Source organism: Chlorocebus sabaeus, chromosome 12 (genome assembly GCF_047675955.1).
Source record: "Chlorocebus sabaeus isolate Y175 chromosome 12, mChlSab1.0.hap1, whole genome shotgun sequence".
Lineage (NCBI taxonomy): Eukaryota > Metazoa > Chordata > Mammalia > Primates > Cercopithecidae > Chlorocebus > Chlorocebus sabaeus.
The window spans coordinates 10,248,919-10,267,789 of NC_132915.1; the positions used below are offsets into that span (position 1 = coordinate 10,248,919).

Consider the following 18,871-nt stretch of genomic DNA (forward strand, 5'->3'; position numbering starts at 1 on the left):
ATAAACAATAAGGTCAGAGAAGAACTAAACAAAATAGAGACTAAAAAAATACAAAGAACTGATGAAATGAAAAATTTTTTTTAATAATATAAACAAAATTGCTAAACCATTTGCTAGACTGACCTAGGAAAAAAAAAAAAAAAAAAGAGAGAGGACCCAAAAGAACAAAATGAGGAATGAAAAGTAAGATATTACAACTGATGCCATAAAAATACCAAAGATCATCAGAGATTATTATGAACAACTATACGCTAACTGGAAAATCTAGAGGAAATAGATAAATTCCTAGACAGATAATTTACAAAGATTGAATCAGAAAGAAATAGAAAACTTGAGCAGACCAATAATGACTAATGAGATTGAATCAGTATTAAAAAGCCTCCCCAAAAAGGAAAGTCCAGGTTTGGATGTCAGAAGAACTAATGATTCTCCTCAATCTATTCCAAAAAACTGAGGGGAGGCAATTCTCCTTAATTTATTCCATGAAACCAGCATTGCCATGATAACAAAACCAGAAAAGAATGTAACAACAACAACAACAACACGGGCCAAGATCCCTGATAAACACAGATGCAAAAAACCTCAACAATATACTAGTAAACCAAATCCAACAGCACACAAAAAAGATGATACACCATAATCAGGGATGCAAGGATGAGTCGACAAAATATATCACATCAACAGAAAGAACAAAAGCCATATCATAATCTCAACAGATGTCAAAAAAGCATTTGACAAAATTCAATATCCTTTCATGATAAAAGCAGTCAACAAACTAGGCACAGAAGGAACATATCTCAACATAATAAAGGCCATACATGACGAACCCATACCCCAACATAATAAAGGCCATACATGACGAACCCATAGCTGACATCATACTGAATAGAGAAAAGCTGAAAGCTTTTCCTTTAAGATCTGAAATAAGACAAGGATGCCCCCTACATCACTCCTATTCAACACAGTAATGGAATTCTTAGCCAGAACCATCAGGAAAAGGGAAAGAAATAAAAAGCATATAAACTAGAAAAGAGAAACTCAAACTGTCCCTCTTTGCAAATGATATGGTCTTATAACTACAGAAACCTAAAGACTCCACCAAAAAACTCTTAGATAAGAGAAATAAATTCATAATAAATAGGTAAAGTTCCAGGATACAAAATCAACCTACAAAAACCAGTAGCCTTTCTATACATCAATAATGAACTAGCTGAGAAAGAAATCAAGAGGGCAATTCCATTTACAATAGCTGCAATAAAAATAAAATACCCAGGAACAAATTCAGCCAAGGAGGTGAAAGACCCCTATAAGGAAAAGCACAAAACACAGACGAAAGACATTGAAGAGGATACAAACAAAATGCAAACACATGCTGTGGTCATATATCGGAAGAATCAACATTGTGACAATGCTCATACTACTCAAGGCAATCTACAGATTCAATGCAATCCTTATCAAAATACCAATGTCATTTTTCACAGAAATAGAAAAGACAACCTGAAAATTCGTACGAAAACAAAATAGTGGCCAAATAGCCAAAGCAATCCTGAGCATAAAGAACAAAGCTAGAGGCATCTCACTACTTGACTTCAAAATACACTGCAAGGCTATAATAACCAAAACAGCATGGTATTGATATAAAAACAGACACATAGACCAATGGAACAGAATAGAAAACTCAGAAATAAATCCAGGTATTCATAGCCTGGATAACTTTTGACAGAGGCACTAAGAACACATATTGGGGAAAAGAATACCCCTGTAAATAAATGGTGCATTTATTTACCCTGGGTAAATAAATAAATAAACATTTACCAGGGTAAATAAATGAATATCCATATGCAGAAGAATGCAACTGGACCCCTGTCTCTCACCATATACAAAAATCAACTCAGGATGGATTAAAGACTTATATGTATGCCCTAAATTATAAAACCAGTAGAAGAAGACAGGCTTTAGGACATTGGTCCTACAAAGATATTGTAGATAAAACCTCAAAAGCACAGGTAATAAAAACAAAAATAGACAACTTAGAGTGTATTAAACTAAACAGTTTTTGCATAGCAAAGGAAACAATCAACAGAGTGAAGAGACAATTTGTAGAATGGGAGATAATATTTTGCAAACTATTTATGTGACAAGGGATTAATATCTGGAATATACAAGGAACTCAAACAGCTGAACAGTAAAATAACAAACAGTACCATCAAAAAGTGGGCAAAGGTCTACAGTAACCAAAACAGCATGGTACTGGTACAAAAACAAGACACACAGACCAGTGAAACAGAAAAGAGAACCCAGAAATAAACCTGTACACCTACAGCCACCCCATCTGTGACAAAGTTGACAAAAATAAGTAATAGGGAAAGGACTCCCTATTCAATCAATGGCGCTGGGATAGCTGGCAAGCCATATGCAAAAGAATGAAACTGGATTCCCACCTTTCACCATATAAAAAAATTAATTCAAGATGAATTAAAGCTGTAAATGTAAAACCTCAAACTATAAGAATCCTAGAAGAAAATCTAGGAAACACCATTTTGGATACTGACCTTGAAAGAATTTATGACTAAGTCCTCAGAAACAATTGCCAACAAAAGCAAAAATTGACAGGTAGGACCTAACTAAAGAGCTTCTGAACAGTAAAAGAAATTGTCAACAGAGTAAGCAGATAACCTACAGAATGGGAGAAAATATTCACAAACTATGCATCCAACAAAGGCATAATCTAAGATCTAGAATCTATAAAAGAGTTCAACTAGCAAAAACCAAATAACCCCATTAAAAAGTGGCCAAAGGACATGAATAGACACTTTTCAAAAGGATACATACAAGTAGCCAACAGACATATGAAAAAAAGCTCAACATCACTAATCATCAGAGAAATGCAAATCAAAACCACAATGAGATACCATTTCACACCAATCAGAATGGCTATTATTAAAAATACAAAAAAACCCCCAAGAGATGCTGGTGAGGTCGTGAAGAAAAGGGAACACTTATACATTGTTTGTGGGAATGTAAATAAGTTCAGCCACTGTGGAAAGAAGTTTGGAGATTTTTCAAAAAAGAAAACTACCGTTTGACGCAGCAATCCCTTTTCTGGGTATATATCCGAAAGGAGACAAATTGTTCCACCAAAAAGACACATGCACTCGTATGTTCACTGCAGCACTATTCACAACAGCAACGACGTGGAGTCAACCTAGGTGCCCATCAATGGCAGACTGATAAAGACAATGTGGTACATATACATCATGAAATACTACGATGCCATAAAAAAGAAGAAAATCATGTCCTTTGCAGCAACATGAATGGAGCTGGAGGCTATTCTCCTAAGTGAATTAACACAGGAACAGAAAACCAAATACTGCATGGTCTCCCTTATAAGGAGGTGCTAAACATTCAGTACTCATAGATGTAAACGTGGCAAAAATAGAAACTGGGGACTACTAGAGGGGGTGGGAGGGATGGAGGCAAGGGCTGAAAAACTGTTGGGTACTATGCTCAGTACCTGGGTGCTGGGATCATTTGTACCCTAAACCTCAGCATCATGCAGTATAGCCAGGTAACAAATCTGCACAGGGACCCCTGAATCTAAAATACAAGTTGATAAAGAAAGGAAAACAAAAATGAGCAAAGAACCTGAACAGAAATTTCTCAAAAGAAGACATACAAATGGCCAACAGGTAAATGAGAAAAATGTTCAATATCACTAATTATCCAAGAAATGCAAATCAAAACTACAGTGAGACACCCTCTTACACCAATCAGAATGGCTACTATGAAAAAGACAAAAAAAAAAATGGCAGATGCTGGCAATGATGCAGAGCAAAGAGAATTCTTATATATCGTTGGTAGAAATATACATTAGTACAGTTATTATGGAAAACAGTATAGAGATTTCTCAAAAAGACTAAACATTGAGCTAACACATGATCTAGTAATTCCGCTACTGTGCATTTTTCCAAAGGAAAGGAAATCAGTATATCAAAGGGATAAGTGCACACCCATGTTTACTTCAGCACTATTCACAATAGCAAAGATATGGAATTGACCCAAGTGTCCATCAAGGAACAAATGAATAAAGAAAATGTGGTATACACATAACAGAATACTATTTATACTTGGACATAAAACAGAATGAAATTACGTCATTTGCAGCAACATGGATAGAACTGGAGGACATTATGTTAAGTCAAATAACCCAGGCACAGAAAGATAAATACTGCATGTTCTCATTCACATGTGGGAGCTAAAAAAGTTGATTTTATGGAGGTAGAGGGTAGAATGATAGGTACCAGGGACTGGGAAGGCTGTGTGTGTGTGCGGGGCGGGTAGGGGGAATTAAGTGAGGTTGGTTAATGGGTACAAATGTACAGTAGATAGAACGAATACGTTCTAATGTTCAACAGCAGAATAGGGTGACTATAGTTAACAATGCATTGTATTTTTCAAAATAGCTAGAAGGCAGGACTTGAAATGTTCCCAACACATAGAAACGATAAAAACGCCAAGTGAGGGATACCTCACATAATCTGACTTGATCATTACATACACATTCTATACATGCAACGAAATTTCACATATACCCCATAAATATGTACAAATATTATTAACTTACTCAATAGTCATTTATCAAGCACCTACTGTATGCCAAGTGCTTTACTAGGTGCTGACAATACCCCGGTGTTTAGTTTTACTGTTTAGGGATGGCAGCCAGCCATGCTTCAATCCTGGCTCACTCTGAATATCGGTCTGTGTTGAATTTCCTTCTGGAAGTGACAGATACAGCCCAGGACAAGCTCCCATTAGGGATGACTGGCTGTAAGCCCTGTCAAAGGGAAACCTGAGGTCCTTCCCTTGGGGCAGGCAGGGCATACCATTCAAATAGGCATTCTGGATGTCGATGGCCTTCGTGGACTGGTCATCAGCGGAGCAGTGTGGGTGGTGGGTCGGGGCCACGAACACCTCCAGCATCCCTTTGGTAAGGCCCGGCTCGAACATCATGCTGCGGCTCCTCACACTCACGTTCTCGCAGCCTGGGTACAGGTTGTTGATGCTCACTGAGACTGCAGGACAGAAAGGATCACATGAGTACTCGCAGAGGGCAGCGTGCGCCTGTCTCCCTCCTAGGCTGGCCTTGAGGTTTCCTTATCTGGAGTACGCCTCTGTCCCCACCCCAACTCTGGCTTCAGGCTGAGTGTGTCTGCCCTCACACGCGCAGAGCAGCAGTGCTCCCAGGAAGGCTGTGGGCTTTTCCACTGGCTCCACCTCCCCACAACCCTTTTCTGCCCCGCCCTGTGCCTGGGTGGCTGGTCCTAGGGACTGCATCTCTAGGCTGGCCTGCCATGTGATTTAGGGTCAGTCAAGGGGAGGCTGTGGAGAGGGTGGGAGGACAGAGGTCGGGTTTCTTCCCTTGTCACTTCCTGCTACTTCTCTGATACTCGCAGTCTCTGTCTGCCTCCACCTCCCGCTGAGCGACTTCTCTCTCTTGCACATGAGATTATTATTGCAGTGAAATGGAAAATGATTTCAGACAGTAGCAGGCCATGGCATTAAATAACGCTGCATCACACACTGTGAAAGCTCCTCCTTTCTGAAATTCCCTTGAAGGCTTTTCAGTTGTACTTGCAGCAAGTCTCTGCTTGAGGCCTTCCGATTTTAGCATTTCCTCAACACCTGCTCATCTTCCCCTTTAATAAAATCAGCGTACAGCTGGATTTTATTCACATTGGTTGCTGTTCACTGCATTTCTTTTTACTTATGGCAGTGGTACTGGGTTCCCATTTATGATAGGAATATTAACTGTTTCATTTTCAAATCAATGTACTTCAGTACATTTTAAAAAGTGAGTCAGTTTAAAGGAAACATTATGCAAACAATGGTGAACTTGTGGGTGTCGTAGGGGAGCTGAACAACAGAGTCTGGGTCCCCTGCATTTGGGCACAGAGCCTGTGCTTCCTCACTGTCTCGGTTACTCACTGGCCTGACCCTCTCCCCATCTCTCCCACCAGGCTTGTGCAGGCAGAAGCTGCCTTTCTGGTCAGGACTGGGACCCAGGACCCACGGAGGGTGCTCCATAACAACCTGGTGAATGAATTGCATTGGAGAAGGGGTTCATTGATCTTAACTGCAGTATCGTTGGTTTACAATTAATACAATAGACATTGCAAGGCACTAAAGAAGTGACCATTTCACCTGGGTATCTGACTTTAAAACAGACGATCCAAACACCAAGGTAATCCCTTACTTAAAGACCAAAGAGTTAAGACTTCGGACATGGATAATGGGGGTATCCCACGGAGGGGATGAGGAGAAGAAAAGTGGATCCTAAGGGCAGAGTTAGGTACAGGGAAAGGAGAAAGGGCACTTGGAGGGCAAGCTTTATTCTTAAAAACACAAACACATGTTATATTTCTGTAGGAAGTTGGCAGATAGGAATGTAAATATAAAACAAAAGCAAAATGATGTTAAGCCTTGATGTCAACATAGCTGCCATTTTAGTGTATTTCTCTGCCTATTGTTAATTCCAGTCTGACAAAAGCTGTGGGGTTGCCCAAGAATGGGTCTGTCCATTTCCCCGTGACCTGGAATCTGTGTCTGGGTGACTGCCTGCCAGGAACAAGCCTTGTTTAAGTGGCATGTGGCCGTGTGCTTAATGAGGAGAGCAGACGCTGGTAAATGGCAGTCATTCCTGCTCCTCAGTGGCAGTTTTTGTTGGGAGGATAAAAGGTTAGGACAGGCTTTGTACAAGGTGTTACGAAAACAATATGGGGAAGCACTGAAATCCCAGGAAATCATTTTTGTTAACTACTGCCCCCTGGTGGCGAAACGTGGCGACACCCAGGAGACCCGCTTCACCGGGTCACTGGGAATTCCTTCTGCAGGCTCCTCTCCGCGGGAATAGGAATGGCCTCTTCAAATGCTCTTCCTGGACATTCATGCCTCCTATGACCTTGAATGTTTTCCTTCCCACAGCTCAACAGCCACAACCCTCAGTGTCCCCACAGCTCAGTGATGTGCGCAACAGACAACTTCAAGTGCACCCTGTCCCATCTCCCGGCTGGGAGCTCAGCCTTGGCCTCCAGCGTTCTCAAGAGAACGGCAGTGGCAAAGGGCCAAAACTCTAAAAGCAAACTTCTTGCTGTCTTATGATATAAATGTCGCCATGTAGGCATCTCTCCCATTGAAGGGAAAAGGGCCTGACAATTCTAGGAGAGGTCACCGGAGCCCTGGCCTAAAAGAGACCCCAGCACGGCCTGCCAGGCACCAGCAGTATCCCCAGTAGGTGACAGTGGTGCTGCTTCAGGAACCAGGCCCAGTCCCTGGAGGCACGCTCAGGGGCAGCAGTTCCTCGGGTGTCTAACAAAGCCACGCTGCTCCGTCGGCCCCCAGCACACATACCCTCTGCCAGAGTCCAATCTCCCCAGGCTGCCCTCGAGGTGTCCTGTGCTTGTGCCCTGCTCTGCATTTCCAGGGCATTGCCTGATGCTGATGTACAAGCTGTGAGGGCAGCAAGTGCCTGGTGACCCGCCCAGTTCAGGGATGGGGGCATCCTCTCTGTCTCATCCACCTCCAACTCCAGCTGCCGAGCTGTGCCTCCCACCCAGGGATCCCTCAGCCACCAGGCTTCAGGGGCACCCACCAGCGCACACTTCCTCCACCAGGGGCAGGCTGTGCCGACTGTGGGGGCCCAGGGACCAGGATGGCCGCCTCCTCCCCAGATGCCATGGCTGGGCTGAAAGCAGCTGGCGTGACTACACCTCAGGGCTCTCATGCAGAGGGGCTTCTGTCCCCACGCCAGGACCCCCTCCCTGAGCCCTGGCTAAAGATGCTGTCCCCACAGTGGGGCATGCAGAAAAAGGGTCACCCTGAGACACCCTTCACCAGGAACCCGCTGCAAAGACCAGACACAGATACTGAGCAGAAGCAAGGCCATGGATACCTCACATCTGAGGCCAAGGGCAGAGCCGCAGGTGACATCGCCCCTCCCAGGACTCCACAATGGGCACTCCTGAACATCATCTGCACACCCACTCAGGCCTTGCAAACTTTCCAGATCATGACCTCATAACCTCTCTCTCCCTCTCTCTCCCTTTCTCTCCCTCTCTCATATCCCATCCTCCCAACCACAGAGGTTCAGGTTGCAGTGACCTTAACCACAGCAGGAGCAGGCTGCCTCCCTCTGAGAGAGCAACTGAATCCCACTTAAATCCTCAACTAGAGCAGAAATCACACTGGAGGCTGGGTGCGGTGGCTCACGCCTATAATCCCAGCACTTTGGGAGGCCAAGGCCGGTGGACCACAAGGTCAGGAGTTTGAGACCAGCCTGGACGACATGGTGAAAACCCACCTCTACTAAAAATACAGAAGTTAGCCAGGCATGGTGGCATGCGCTTGTAGTCCCAGCTACTTGGGAGGCTGAGGCAGGAGAATTGCTTGAACCTGGGAGGTGGAGGTTGCAGTGAGCCGAGATCATGCCACTGCACTCCAGCCTGGGTGACAGAGCGAGACTCCGTCTCAAAAACAAACCACACCGGAAAATGGAAAGGTGTGCCCGTGAATTCCTTAGGCAGGGTGTCATTGACAAGCACTGGCTCAGGCACAAGATGTTCTGGGATTTTCCACCTGTGCACCTCAGGAAGCCAACTGAACCCTCAAAACTATAGTGAAACAGTGGTAAAAACACCGCAGAAGCTGTCACATGGATTAAATGAGGTGTCATTCAGACCGTATTTCTCCCAGTTCCTGGCACACAGTGCTCTATAATACTGACATATGTATCAGCAATATAATAATACAAATTATAACTCTGTTTTGGTTATTCTTTCTTCTCCTCATTTCAATTCTAGAGCTGTGTTCAGAGACCAGAAGTTGAAAAGGGCATATAAATCTCAGCCAACTCTCCACAGCTACCCATGGCCCCTAACATCCCCCCTCACTGAGGGGATGTAAGAGAAACACAAACTTTAACACATTTGGTGTCCACCTGGGGAACAGACCTGGCTCTTCTGTGACATCATATACAGGGAATGAATCAAGACACGAAGCACAAAACTGTCCTGGTTTAGGAAACTCTTTGAAGGTCTCTCATCTTTCCACAAACGAACTCGCTCTGTCTAGAGGAGGCTTCAGTTGGAATCACACCCCAGATTGCATCGTTTTCTCTTGCTCACTGCCAGGTGTTTCCTGACAGCCCCTAACGTGAATCCATAACCCTGTCTGTGGCAGGCCCAGAAGGCAGCAAAGCTTCCCAAGGAGGGTGGATGTGACCGGAGAGACCATCCCTGAAAACCACTAAAGAGCCTCTGGAAACCCCTCTCCAACCTTGAACTGAGCAGGATGGTGCTTCCTAGAAATCCCTTTTTGTTGCTTTATGTATCTGCAATACTGGGTCTGCCTGTAGCACTCCAGAAAGAAGGATAAGGGGTGAGGACTCTTCTTGGGCTGGTACTTGTGTGCTATGCTTGGACTGTTTGAGTTTGAGCTCTTTTAGTCTCTAAGGTCAGAGCCCCTGAGTAGAATGCAATGCAATGTGCAATTGTGTCCCCAAAGCTGACTGTGCAAATTCTGCAATTTGCACATTTATGAGGACGGACCTTTGTGTCTGTGGCTGTGATTTCAGTGAGGCCCTGGTTCTGCTACTGCCAAGTCAGTTTGCTATTACTGGACAAGAGGCAGCACACACAAGGCCGCCAGCCACCCTGGACCTGAAACTCACTAAGGCCACAGGGTCCAGTACAGGCCAAGTGACCCAAACACAACTGCCTTCCCTGCTAGACCTTGAGAGGAGAGAGGGTAGAAGCCAACACCTGCTGCAAAGACAGGGGCCAGCGTGGAGGTTCCTACCTGTGGGCTTAGAAGCCAGGGGTGAAGGTGGGAACCTGCTGGAGTTGGTGGAAGACAGTCTGGGCCGACGCCTTCTGAAAAAGCTCCTCAGCAGCCCACACTTGAGAGATTCTACAAGGGTGGTTTTCCCGGATCCCGAGTGGCCAAACAGCTTGAGCTTAATTCTTGGCTGCAGGTTCTGTGTGGGTCGGAGCTGCTGGATGAAGAGTCCTCGGTGCGTATCCTGAGCACGGATGAGAAAGAGCCAGTGAGTGACAGGAAAAGAGGCAAATAATGATTCTCAAGGTTCCTAATTCCCAGCGTGCAGTTTTTACCCATGCTGAGGATAAGTTTCTTTCTTTTCTTTTTGAGATGGAGTTTCACTCTTGTTGCCCAGGCTGGAGTGCAATAGCGTGATCTCAGCTCACCGCAACCTCCGCCTCCCGGGTTCAAGTGATTCTCCTGCTTCAGCCTCCCGAGTACCTGGGATTACAGGCATGCACCACCATGCCTGGTTAATTTTGTATTTTTAGTAGAGACGGGGTTTTTCCATGTTGGTCAGGCTGGTGTCAAATTCCTGACCTCAGGTGATCCGCCCACCTCAGCCTCCCAAAGTGCTGGGATTACAGGTGTGAGCCACAGTGCCTGACGGTATGTTTATTTCTATCACCAATGAAAACTTTGAAAATTCAGGTAAGATTCACATAACATCAAAGTAACCATTTTCAAGTGTGAGAATCAGAGGCTTTTAGTGCATTTTCAGTGCTGCAGACCATCACTACTGTCTCCTTCCAGAACATTTGTGTCACCCCAAAAGGGAGCTCTGTACCCGTGAGCATTCACTTGCCATCCCCCTGTTTGCTCAGCCCCTGGCAACCACAGAGATGCTTTCTGTCTCTAAGAATTTGCCTATTTCCATCGCATTCTGATGCATGACAAGATGGGTGGAGCAACTGTGAAGCCTTCAATTTTTTGGGGGGGACCCCCACATTTTATTTAGAAATTTATCAGAAAAACATAATTGGATGGCCCAAATGTCCACTTCATAACTGTAGGTTTGGAATAGGAACTTTATCTTACTGTTAACTACCTACTAGCACTTTTGATTTAACTTCATGGCAATGTCACCTGTATGTGAATATTAAAAATATCTACCATCACTTTTGGTTTCAACCACATGGCAACCTAAGGAGCCTAGGAATAGACCTACAACAAATCGGGTGCGGTGGCTCACGCCTGTAATCCCAGCACTTTGGGAGGCCAAGGCGGGCGGATCATGAGGTCAGGAGATCGAGACCATCCTGGCTAACACGGTGAAACCCTGTCTCTACTAAAAATACAAAAAAAATTAGCTGGGCGTGGTGGCGGGCCCCTGTAGTCCCAGATACTCGGGAGGCTGAGGCAGGAGAATGGCGTGAATCCAGGAGGCGGAGCTTGTAGTGAGCCAAGATCGTGCGACTGTACTCCAGCCTGGGTGACAGAGCGAGACTCCATCGCAAAAAAAAAAAAATTAATATATTACCAAACACATAAAATAAAAAATATAATCAAAAATTTACCCTAATCAATTAAGAGGCTGAAAGAAAACACAAAGCCAGGAGATCAAGAAAGTTAGAAGCCTTCAATTTAATCATGAAATAGGATCAGCCCTGTCTAACCAGCTAGAACATCAGTCCCTCTCTGTGTGGAGGGCTCTGGATCCTTTAGGGCAGTAACGGGACAAGAGGATGAGAGAAGGGGCACTCCAAGGTACAAGCTCCATGCTGCAGAGGGGGCTGGGAACACAATATCCTCATTACTTTCTTCTTTTTCCATCCCATAGGGAGAAGCAGGAGGCTCCACAGAATGGAATAGTTCTCTACTCACTCACTCCTTCATTCACTCAGGGAGGTTCCCCCAGCCCCATGCTAAGCGCAGTGCTGACAACAGGAAAATCCAGACTCAGCCCAGATCCATGGTCTTGGGGAAACACAGACATGTGAATGATTTCACATCTAATACCAAATAAGAGTTTTTAACAGGATAGTGTAGGCAAGGTGTTCAGTGCACCCAAGGGAACCTGCTCAAGGCTTACGTGATGTGGCACTGACCATGCCACCCTGGTGTCACACCCCCTCACAGGCCACCATCTCTTCCCACCACTCTTGCCCTGCTCCCTAACGCGGACCTGTTTGGAGCTGTGAGGTGCAGCCTGAGGCCTCTTCCTCACCCTTACCCAGGAGGACCCCTCTGCTTTAACCTGCAGTTCCCACAAACCCAAAAAACCTGTCTTGACTGCCATCTCCTCCTGGAAGCTTCTTCCCACAATGCGTGGCTCTCCAGGGCGACCCCCCAGTGTGTTATCATGAGGTGTTCTGCCCTTCTAGACCAGGAGCCCATCTGCGGGGACAGATGGAATTCCCAGCCCCGGCAGGTGTAGAATCTCCATAAACCAGTGTCATATAAATGACAGAACTCAGAGGGACCCACGCAAGAGCATCTCTTTGTGATCTATACCTGGCGGGACCATTCCTTCAGTTCTAAATCCTGGGAGGTGCTCACTTACTGCTGATCTCTTCCAGCAGCAAAAGCCAGTGTTACTTCTGCTGTTACAACTGCATTACTACAAACTCACACATAACTCTCCTGAAGGCTTTGATTTTCCTATCTCCATTTTCAATTCCTAAGCCAGGACCGGACTTCCTCACCAGGAACTATACTGACCCCTGGTGGGCACTGTGGAAATCTGAGGTGGCATTTTAGTTCCCACAAGGTTGAGGGGATGCTCCTGCAGCTGGCTGGGTGTTCAGACACTGTGTAACAAAATGCCCCTCACAGTCAAGAATTCTCCTGGGTCCCCTGACTTGTGAGCATCTGATGAGCATTTATATAGGGGAAAAGCCTGTTTACAGTCATCTGAGCTGAGAACTGAACTACATCTTACACATCATCCAGAGGGTTTTGGGAGCAGTATTTAATATATACTGAGTTATCCACGAATGCTGCTGTTTTATAGACTGGCAAACAATGACACTGCTTTTTTCCTTTTATCTTTCCTGAGTGCTGTCTCCGATTTCTGGACATCAGCTCAGCACGCTGCTGTGGTGTTGGAGCTGCCATCCCAGCCCTCCAGTGTCCACGGGCGTCTGTGCGGGCTGCACTCACTGACGCTGCGGGTGGGTGCAGGGACCGGCCGGGTTTCCCAGTCTCCTCCTGCCTGTGCCCTAGCACATGCGTACTGACATCCAGCATATTTCACTATGCGCATGCTCCCACAAGGTTTGTGTCGTATTACAGTTAGGGCACACTAATGATCTTTTGAAACTATCTGTGTAGTAGGTACACTCGTCTATAAATTCTACTTTACGAGGATCAAGGGAGAATGACACAAGGCTTGCTGTAAAATGCTGGGGCAGTTAGGGTGGAGGTCATGACACCGAACGATGATCTGTAGAACATGAGGTGGTCCTTACTCTGGTGTCTTCTTCTGACCTCAAATCCCAACGGGTTCAGAGACAGAGCACCACAAGGAAAGGAAAGGGCTGGGGGTCTTGACAGCAGTGTCCCTGACTGATTACCTGAATCAGCAAAAACGCTGGACAGATTCTATTATGAGTTACTCACTGGGGGTGGCACCTGTTAGCTGGAAGGAATGGGGCTCTGAATTCTCCCCGGTGCCACATGCAGCAGGTGCGCCCATGCTGCTGGGCTGCCACCGACCCTGGAGCAATTCCACCTCCCAGCCTACTCCAGCCTACTCCAGCCTTCCGCAGCAGCCCTGGGTCTTCCTTGTGAGTCTAAGGCTATACCCACACCATGCCATGCATGAGCACCTGAGATGCGTCCACTGTGCTGAGCAGTGGTCACCTTCCAAGGTGAGCATCCCAAGGGGCAGATGAAACTTCCTCAGCTATTCCCTGACACGCAGCTCCCCACACACAGAGATTCTTGGTACCAGCCCGAGTCTGCTTCATCTGAGACCGGTGGAAGGCAGAAAACTGTTCCTGGTTAAATCCAGTCACTGGATCCCGGGTGCCCCATTTTGGTAAAGAAACTGTGCCATGGATCTGCCTGCAGCTCTTTCTTCCTGTTTCGTGCCTGTGGACCTTGACATGTTGAGCTTCAGCACACATGTCTGTCCTGTCTGCAGGAACGGGGCAAGCTCATTCCTTCTCCACGAGTCCCACAGGCCCTTCCACTCTCAGCAGACTCAAACCATGGTCAACTACAGACACCGCTGCCCCTGTGAGAGGCTTCTAGAAGCGATCGAACCTGCAGGCTGACTTGCTCCTGCGTATGAGGGCAAGCTATGCCTGTGCTTCCCCGTACTGACAGTCCAGATCACTCCTTCAAATTCCACGCAGGCCAACGCTGGGGCAGAAGCTCCTGGCAATCTGTTTGCCTGTTTCATGGGTCAGTCCAATAAATGGAGAAGGAGGGAGGAGGCAGCAGGAGGAGTTGAGACAGATGTGTTTCCTGTTTGCAGCGGTAACTTCCACATGCAAGGCGCCTTCCAGCTCATGCTATGCCTTCACTCACATTCCCTATGAAAACCTCCAGCTGGGCGCAGTGGCTCAAGCCTGTAATCCCAGCACTTTGGGAGGCCGAGAATGGCGTAAACCCGGGAGGCGGAGCTTGCAGTGAGCTGAGATCTGGCCACTGCACTCCAGCCTGGGCGACAGAGCAAGACTCCATCTCAAAAAAAAAAAAAAAAAAAAGAAAACCTCCAAGGAACCTTTGTGGTTAATACCATCTTCCTCCCTTTCAGATGAGGAAATTGAGGCTCAGAGAGGCCAAGGCACTTGCCCAAGGTGACAGAGTAAAGCCAGAACTCGCCACCAGGTCTTCCTCCCACTGCTGGACACTGAAAGGGAGGTGGTAGGTTCCTCAGAAGCAGAGGAGACAGGGATATGCACACTGAAGGTGAACCCCACAGCACTGAGGACCATCCAAGGAAGGCCCCTCACAGTGCATCCCACTTGGAAGGCACCTCCTGAATAGAGCACCCTTTGGAGTAAAATATTTCTGTGGAGGGACTCACCTGTCCTTGGTGTACCCCCCTCCCCTCCACCAGGAGCTGTCAGCCTTGGCTGAGATAGGCCCACTCACCCTTCAGCAAGTCTTTGGGAAATGGCACTGATCCAGACTTACAGAATTTACCATCACCCTGAAAGGCCAAGAAAAGCAAAATATCCCCGGGTATTTCCCTTTATAAGGAAATCTCAGCTGATCCTGGAAGATGACCTCTCATCCTCACTAAGAACCTTGGAGAATCTAAGCACATCCAAATTTAATGCAGTCATCCTGGATCAAAGTTTCTGAACTCTCTCCCGCATTGGTGGAGGCACGTTTTCACATTTCACTACCAGATGGCAGGTAGGGACGGGTTGGGGCCCAGAGGCCTCTCCCTGGGAAAGCAGCTTTCATCCACCCAGTGATCTGTCTCCAACCCAGAGGAGGCTCCAGGTCAGGTCTGGAAGGTGGTAGGAAGACTGATTTATTTGGAGGGGGCGTTCAGTAGTCCTTACACAGTGTGTGTCTAACACCAGTTACAAGACAACCCTGAGACCCGGCTGGCACAAAGGCCGGGATTGGTGGGCCCTCCCTGGCTGGGCCAGGCGGGAGCCATGTGCAGCCAACACCTCTGGGGGAGAGGAGAGGGGACTATGGTGCCACCGACATTTTTGGCTCATGGCTTGAAGTGCTCTCCAGTGTGTGCCCCCTAAGTCTGTGGGTGTGGCTGGAGGGTACTCAGGAGACCCCGGGGCATCCAGGGTGTGGGCAAGACCAGGCAGAGGAGAGGAGGAGCCAGAATCGAACTCCAAGGAGTGCAGAATTCTGACTCAGAACCTTCCCGGTGGTCCGGTGGTCATAAGGGTGTGTGTGTGCGTGTGTGTGTGTGTAGGATAGAGTATATTTACCTGTATTAGCTCTAATCACATCCTTTAAATATTTACACAGGAGTAGGAGCCTCCCTGGTATTCTTGCCCAAGGCTCACTAAGTAATAGAGCCTGAACAGCCCCAGTCCAAGCCCCGCACATCTCCCCTGGCTGCCAAGATCGCCTCCTATCAGGTCCCTCTGCTCCCCCTCCTGACTCTGAGGCTCCAGTCTGAGCAGCCAGGGGAATTCCTAAACTAAGGCAGAGCTCACACCTGCCTGCACTTGGCCCAAACCCAACCTCCTCACCCCCTGGGTAAGGTCTACAAAGCTGTGCCGCCTCTCGGTCATGTTGGGCATTGTTCTCTGCCTGCACCCCCAGGCACATGCTCTGGCCCTAGCCCAGTTACCCTCCTTTGTTGTTTTATGCTTGAGCTCCTCCAACCCTTCACGGCCCAGCCCCTTGCACTCCCTATTCCTCTGCCTTCCTCCAGCCCTTCCTCCGGCTGCTTCCTTCTTCTTGCCTTTCAGGTCTTGGTTTCAGTGTCACATCAGAGAGGTCCTCATCAGCCAGGTGAAAGCAGACTCCACCATCCTCTCATCTCACTTCATCCTGTTTCAGTTCCCTGCATGGCACCTACCCCAGGAGGCAGCAACCCTTTCTGTAGAGGGCCGGATGGTCGCTGTGGCAACTCAACTCCGCCATGTATGAACACAAGCCACAGACAAGAGTGTGTGGCTGTGTCTCAATAAAACTTTATTTACAGAAGTAGGCGGTGGGTTGCAGGCCATTGTTTGCCACCCCTTGACCTGACTTACACATTTTTCTTATCAGTTTCCTGGCTGGGTTCTGCCGATTTTGTTCATTGTGGTCTCTGCCGTGCCCAGAACAGCTCTTACAGTAGACACTGGAAATACCTTTTCAGTGCATGAGTGAATGAATGTTATTTGGTAACTGCATTGCTCTTTGAAGCCCTGGTGAATCTCCTAATTTCTACTTCTCTTTCTTCCAGTACTGGTTTCTCCCCAGCAACTTAGCTTTCACTTTCTCATCAGACAAGAGGACTAAACATTAGCAAGCTGATGGGGAAGACCACTCACGGTCTGGGAAGGTCAGATAAGAGCACTGAGAGGCGATGTGGCCCCGCCCACGTGGCAGGGTGCAGTGAGACTGCACGGATGGTGCAGCAACTCTTAATTATGCAAATGCGTTTACAGGTGGTGAATTTTTCCATCTGGGCAACTCCCAAACTCATTTCATTTTCCAAAATATTCCTGGCCACCTTTCTTCACTGTTGGGTCTTAGGTTTAGGAAAAGCAAACTACTTTTTTTTTTTTTTTTGAGACACAGTCTTACTCTGTCACCCAGGCTGGAATGCAGTGGCATGATCTCAGCTCACTACAACCTCCACCTCCTGGGTTCAAGCGATTCTACTGCCTCAGCTTCCTGCGTAGCTGGGGTTACAGGCACGCAGCATGATCCCTGGCTAATTTTTCTTTTTTTTGTATTTTAATTTTAATTTTTTTTGTAGAGACGGGGTTTCACCATGTTGGCCAGGCTGGTCTTGAACTACTGACCTCAGGTGATCTGCCCACCTCAGCCTCCCAAAGTGCTGGGATTACAGGCGTGAGCCACCGCACCCAGCCTACTTTTAATTTCAGGTTTACGGAAAATCTGATTAGGACGACCAAACAAAATAAAAATAAGCCAACTCCTCAACCCCCTTGAAATTCTTATTTTAAAATCAGGTAAGAATGGGACTTGTAGTGATTATAGTAAACATGGATGCTGATATAACATCTAGATCAATCCTTCTCCCATAGAAGGGGTCCCTCCTTTCTTCTAGAAGGAGAACTGGGTTTGGCTGAGCAACAACACAGTCCTCAGGCAGGTTTGGACAGCTGCATGGGGCTTTGTTACTGACTGAGCACAAGGAAGTAGAAGGTATAACTTTATTCTGTCATAAGGTGGTACCTACAGCCAGGCGGGGCTCTCAGGGACCCCCAAAACAATGATGAACCTATCAGCAACCTTTGGTAGGGAGAAGCCTTCATCTCTAGCATTTGCTGATTCCTGTGGTGCAAATGCTCCCTCCCTGGCTGATTTCAAGACCCCTGTGTGATGTCACCAGGTTGGAAAGACATGCTTGGCTCTCAGGGCCAATGCCCTGGTTCACTTAATGTGGAAGTGGGTCAGAATCGATCCCATGCAGCTCAGCCCTGCCCCCAGTTCCTTCTTCCCCAAGAGCTTTGGCCTTGGCCTCAGCTACCTTCTGTGCTCCTGCCCCTGAACTGTCCAGTGATCAAAACAGCCAGTCCCTCTCCCCTGTACATCTTCCACTGCTGTGGGAGAACAGGATGATTTTGGTTCTATTTCCAGATGCCAAATCCCATTGCTTCCGTAGCAAATAGAGTTTACAGACATTCCTAGGCAATGTCAACTGATGAGAGCTGAGACCACAGATAGAAAGTATTTCTTTTGCTCAACTGGCCCATTTGGAAACCAAATAAAATGGCAGGCAATGTAGGGCCACCATCCTCAGCTGTCCCAGATACAGACCTCTCCCCAGGACTGCGCTTTGGATCAACCTGCAGTGGTTCTTGCAGAGTGTGGTGGCACCGTAAGGGTTAAGGGAGAATGTGTGGAGGCATTCTTTTGGTTTTCACAATATGGCTGTAGGGAACGCTAGCATGTCAGATGCTTGGAGGCCAGGGACAAGAAACATCCTGCAAGGACAGGACCTCCCAGTCACCCAAACTGCCAACAGCGCCCAGTGAGAAACACTGGGGAATATCGAGAAGAAATGACATGGAAAGGAAAATGGTCCTAAGACGCTCTGCAGGGTGAATGACTTCTTCTTGCCTTCCCCTCCCCCATCTTGTACCCCATTGTCTCCTCCTCCAGGTGACCTGAGTTAGAACTGCAGATCAGTCCCCTTCCTGGTGTCCTCCGCAGGCACTGCCTGCTCCTGGGCTCCCACCACAATCCTCAGCAATGCATTCTCCAAGGAAGCTGCTGCGACAGCTCAATCATTTCCAATAACCAAATTCCAGTACCAGGTGTGTCCAGGTGCCAAGCAGTTACTTGCATGGGGATTTATATTCATACACAAGGAAGAAAGACCATGATTAGCAATGCTTGGCAGACAACTCCTCTCGTTCTGGCTAATGAGGAGCTAACG

The 18,871-nt window shown here is 47.1% G+C and overlaps 1 protein-coding gene across 5 annotated transcripts in view; it reads right to left on the minus strand.

Annotated features, from left to right (window-relative positions):
- Positions 1 to 18,871, minus strand: part of DAPK1 (death associated protein kinase 1) — a 210,384-nt gene that overhangs the window by 17,620 nt on the left and 173,893 nt on the right. For all 5 annotated transcript variants that reach the window (XM_037998596.2, XM_007969669.3, XM_007969670.3 and 2 more), the window contains exons 20-21: positions 9,853 to 10,075; positions 4,884 to 5,072 (exon numbers count right to left, since the gene is read on the minus strand). In XM_037998596.2, coding sequence (XP_037854524.1) covers positions 4,884 to 5,072; positions 9,853 to 10,075 — 412 coding nt within the window. The remainder of the gene's footprint in view (positions 1 to 4,883; positions 5,073 to 9,852; positions 10,076 to 18,871) is intronic.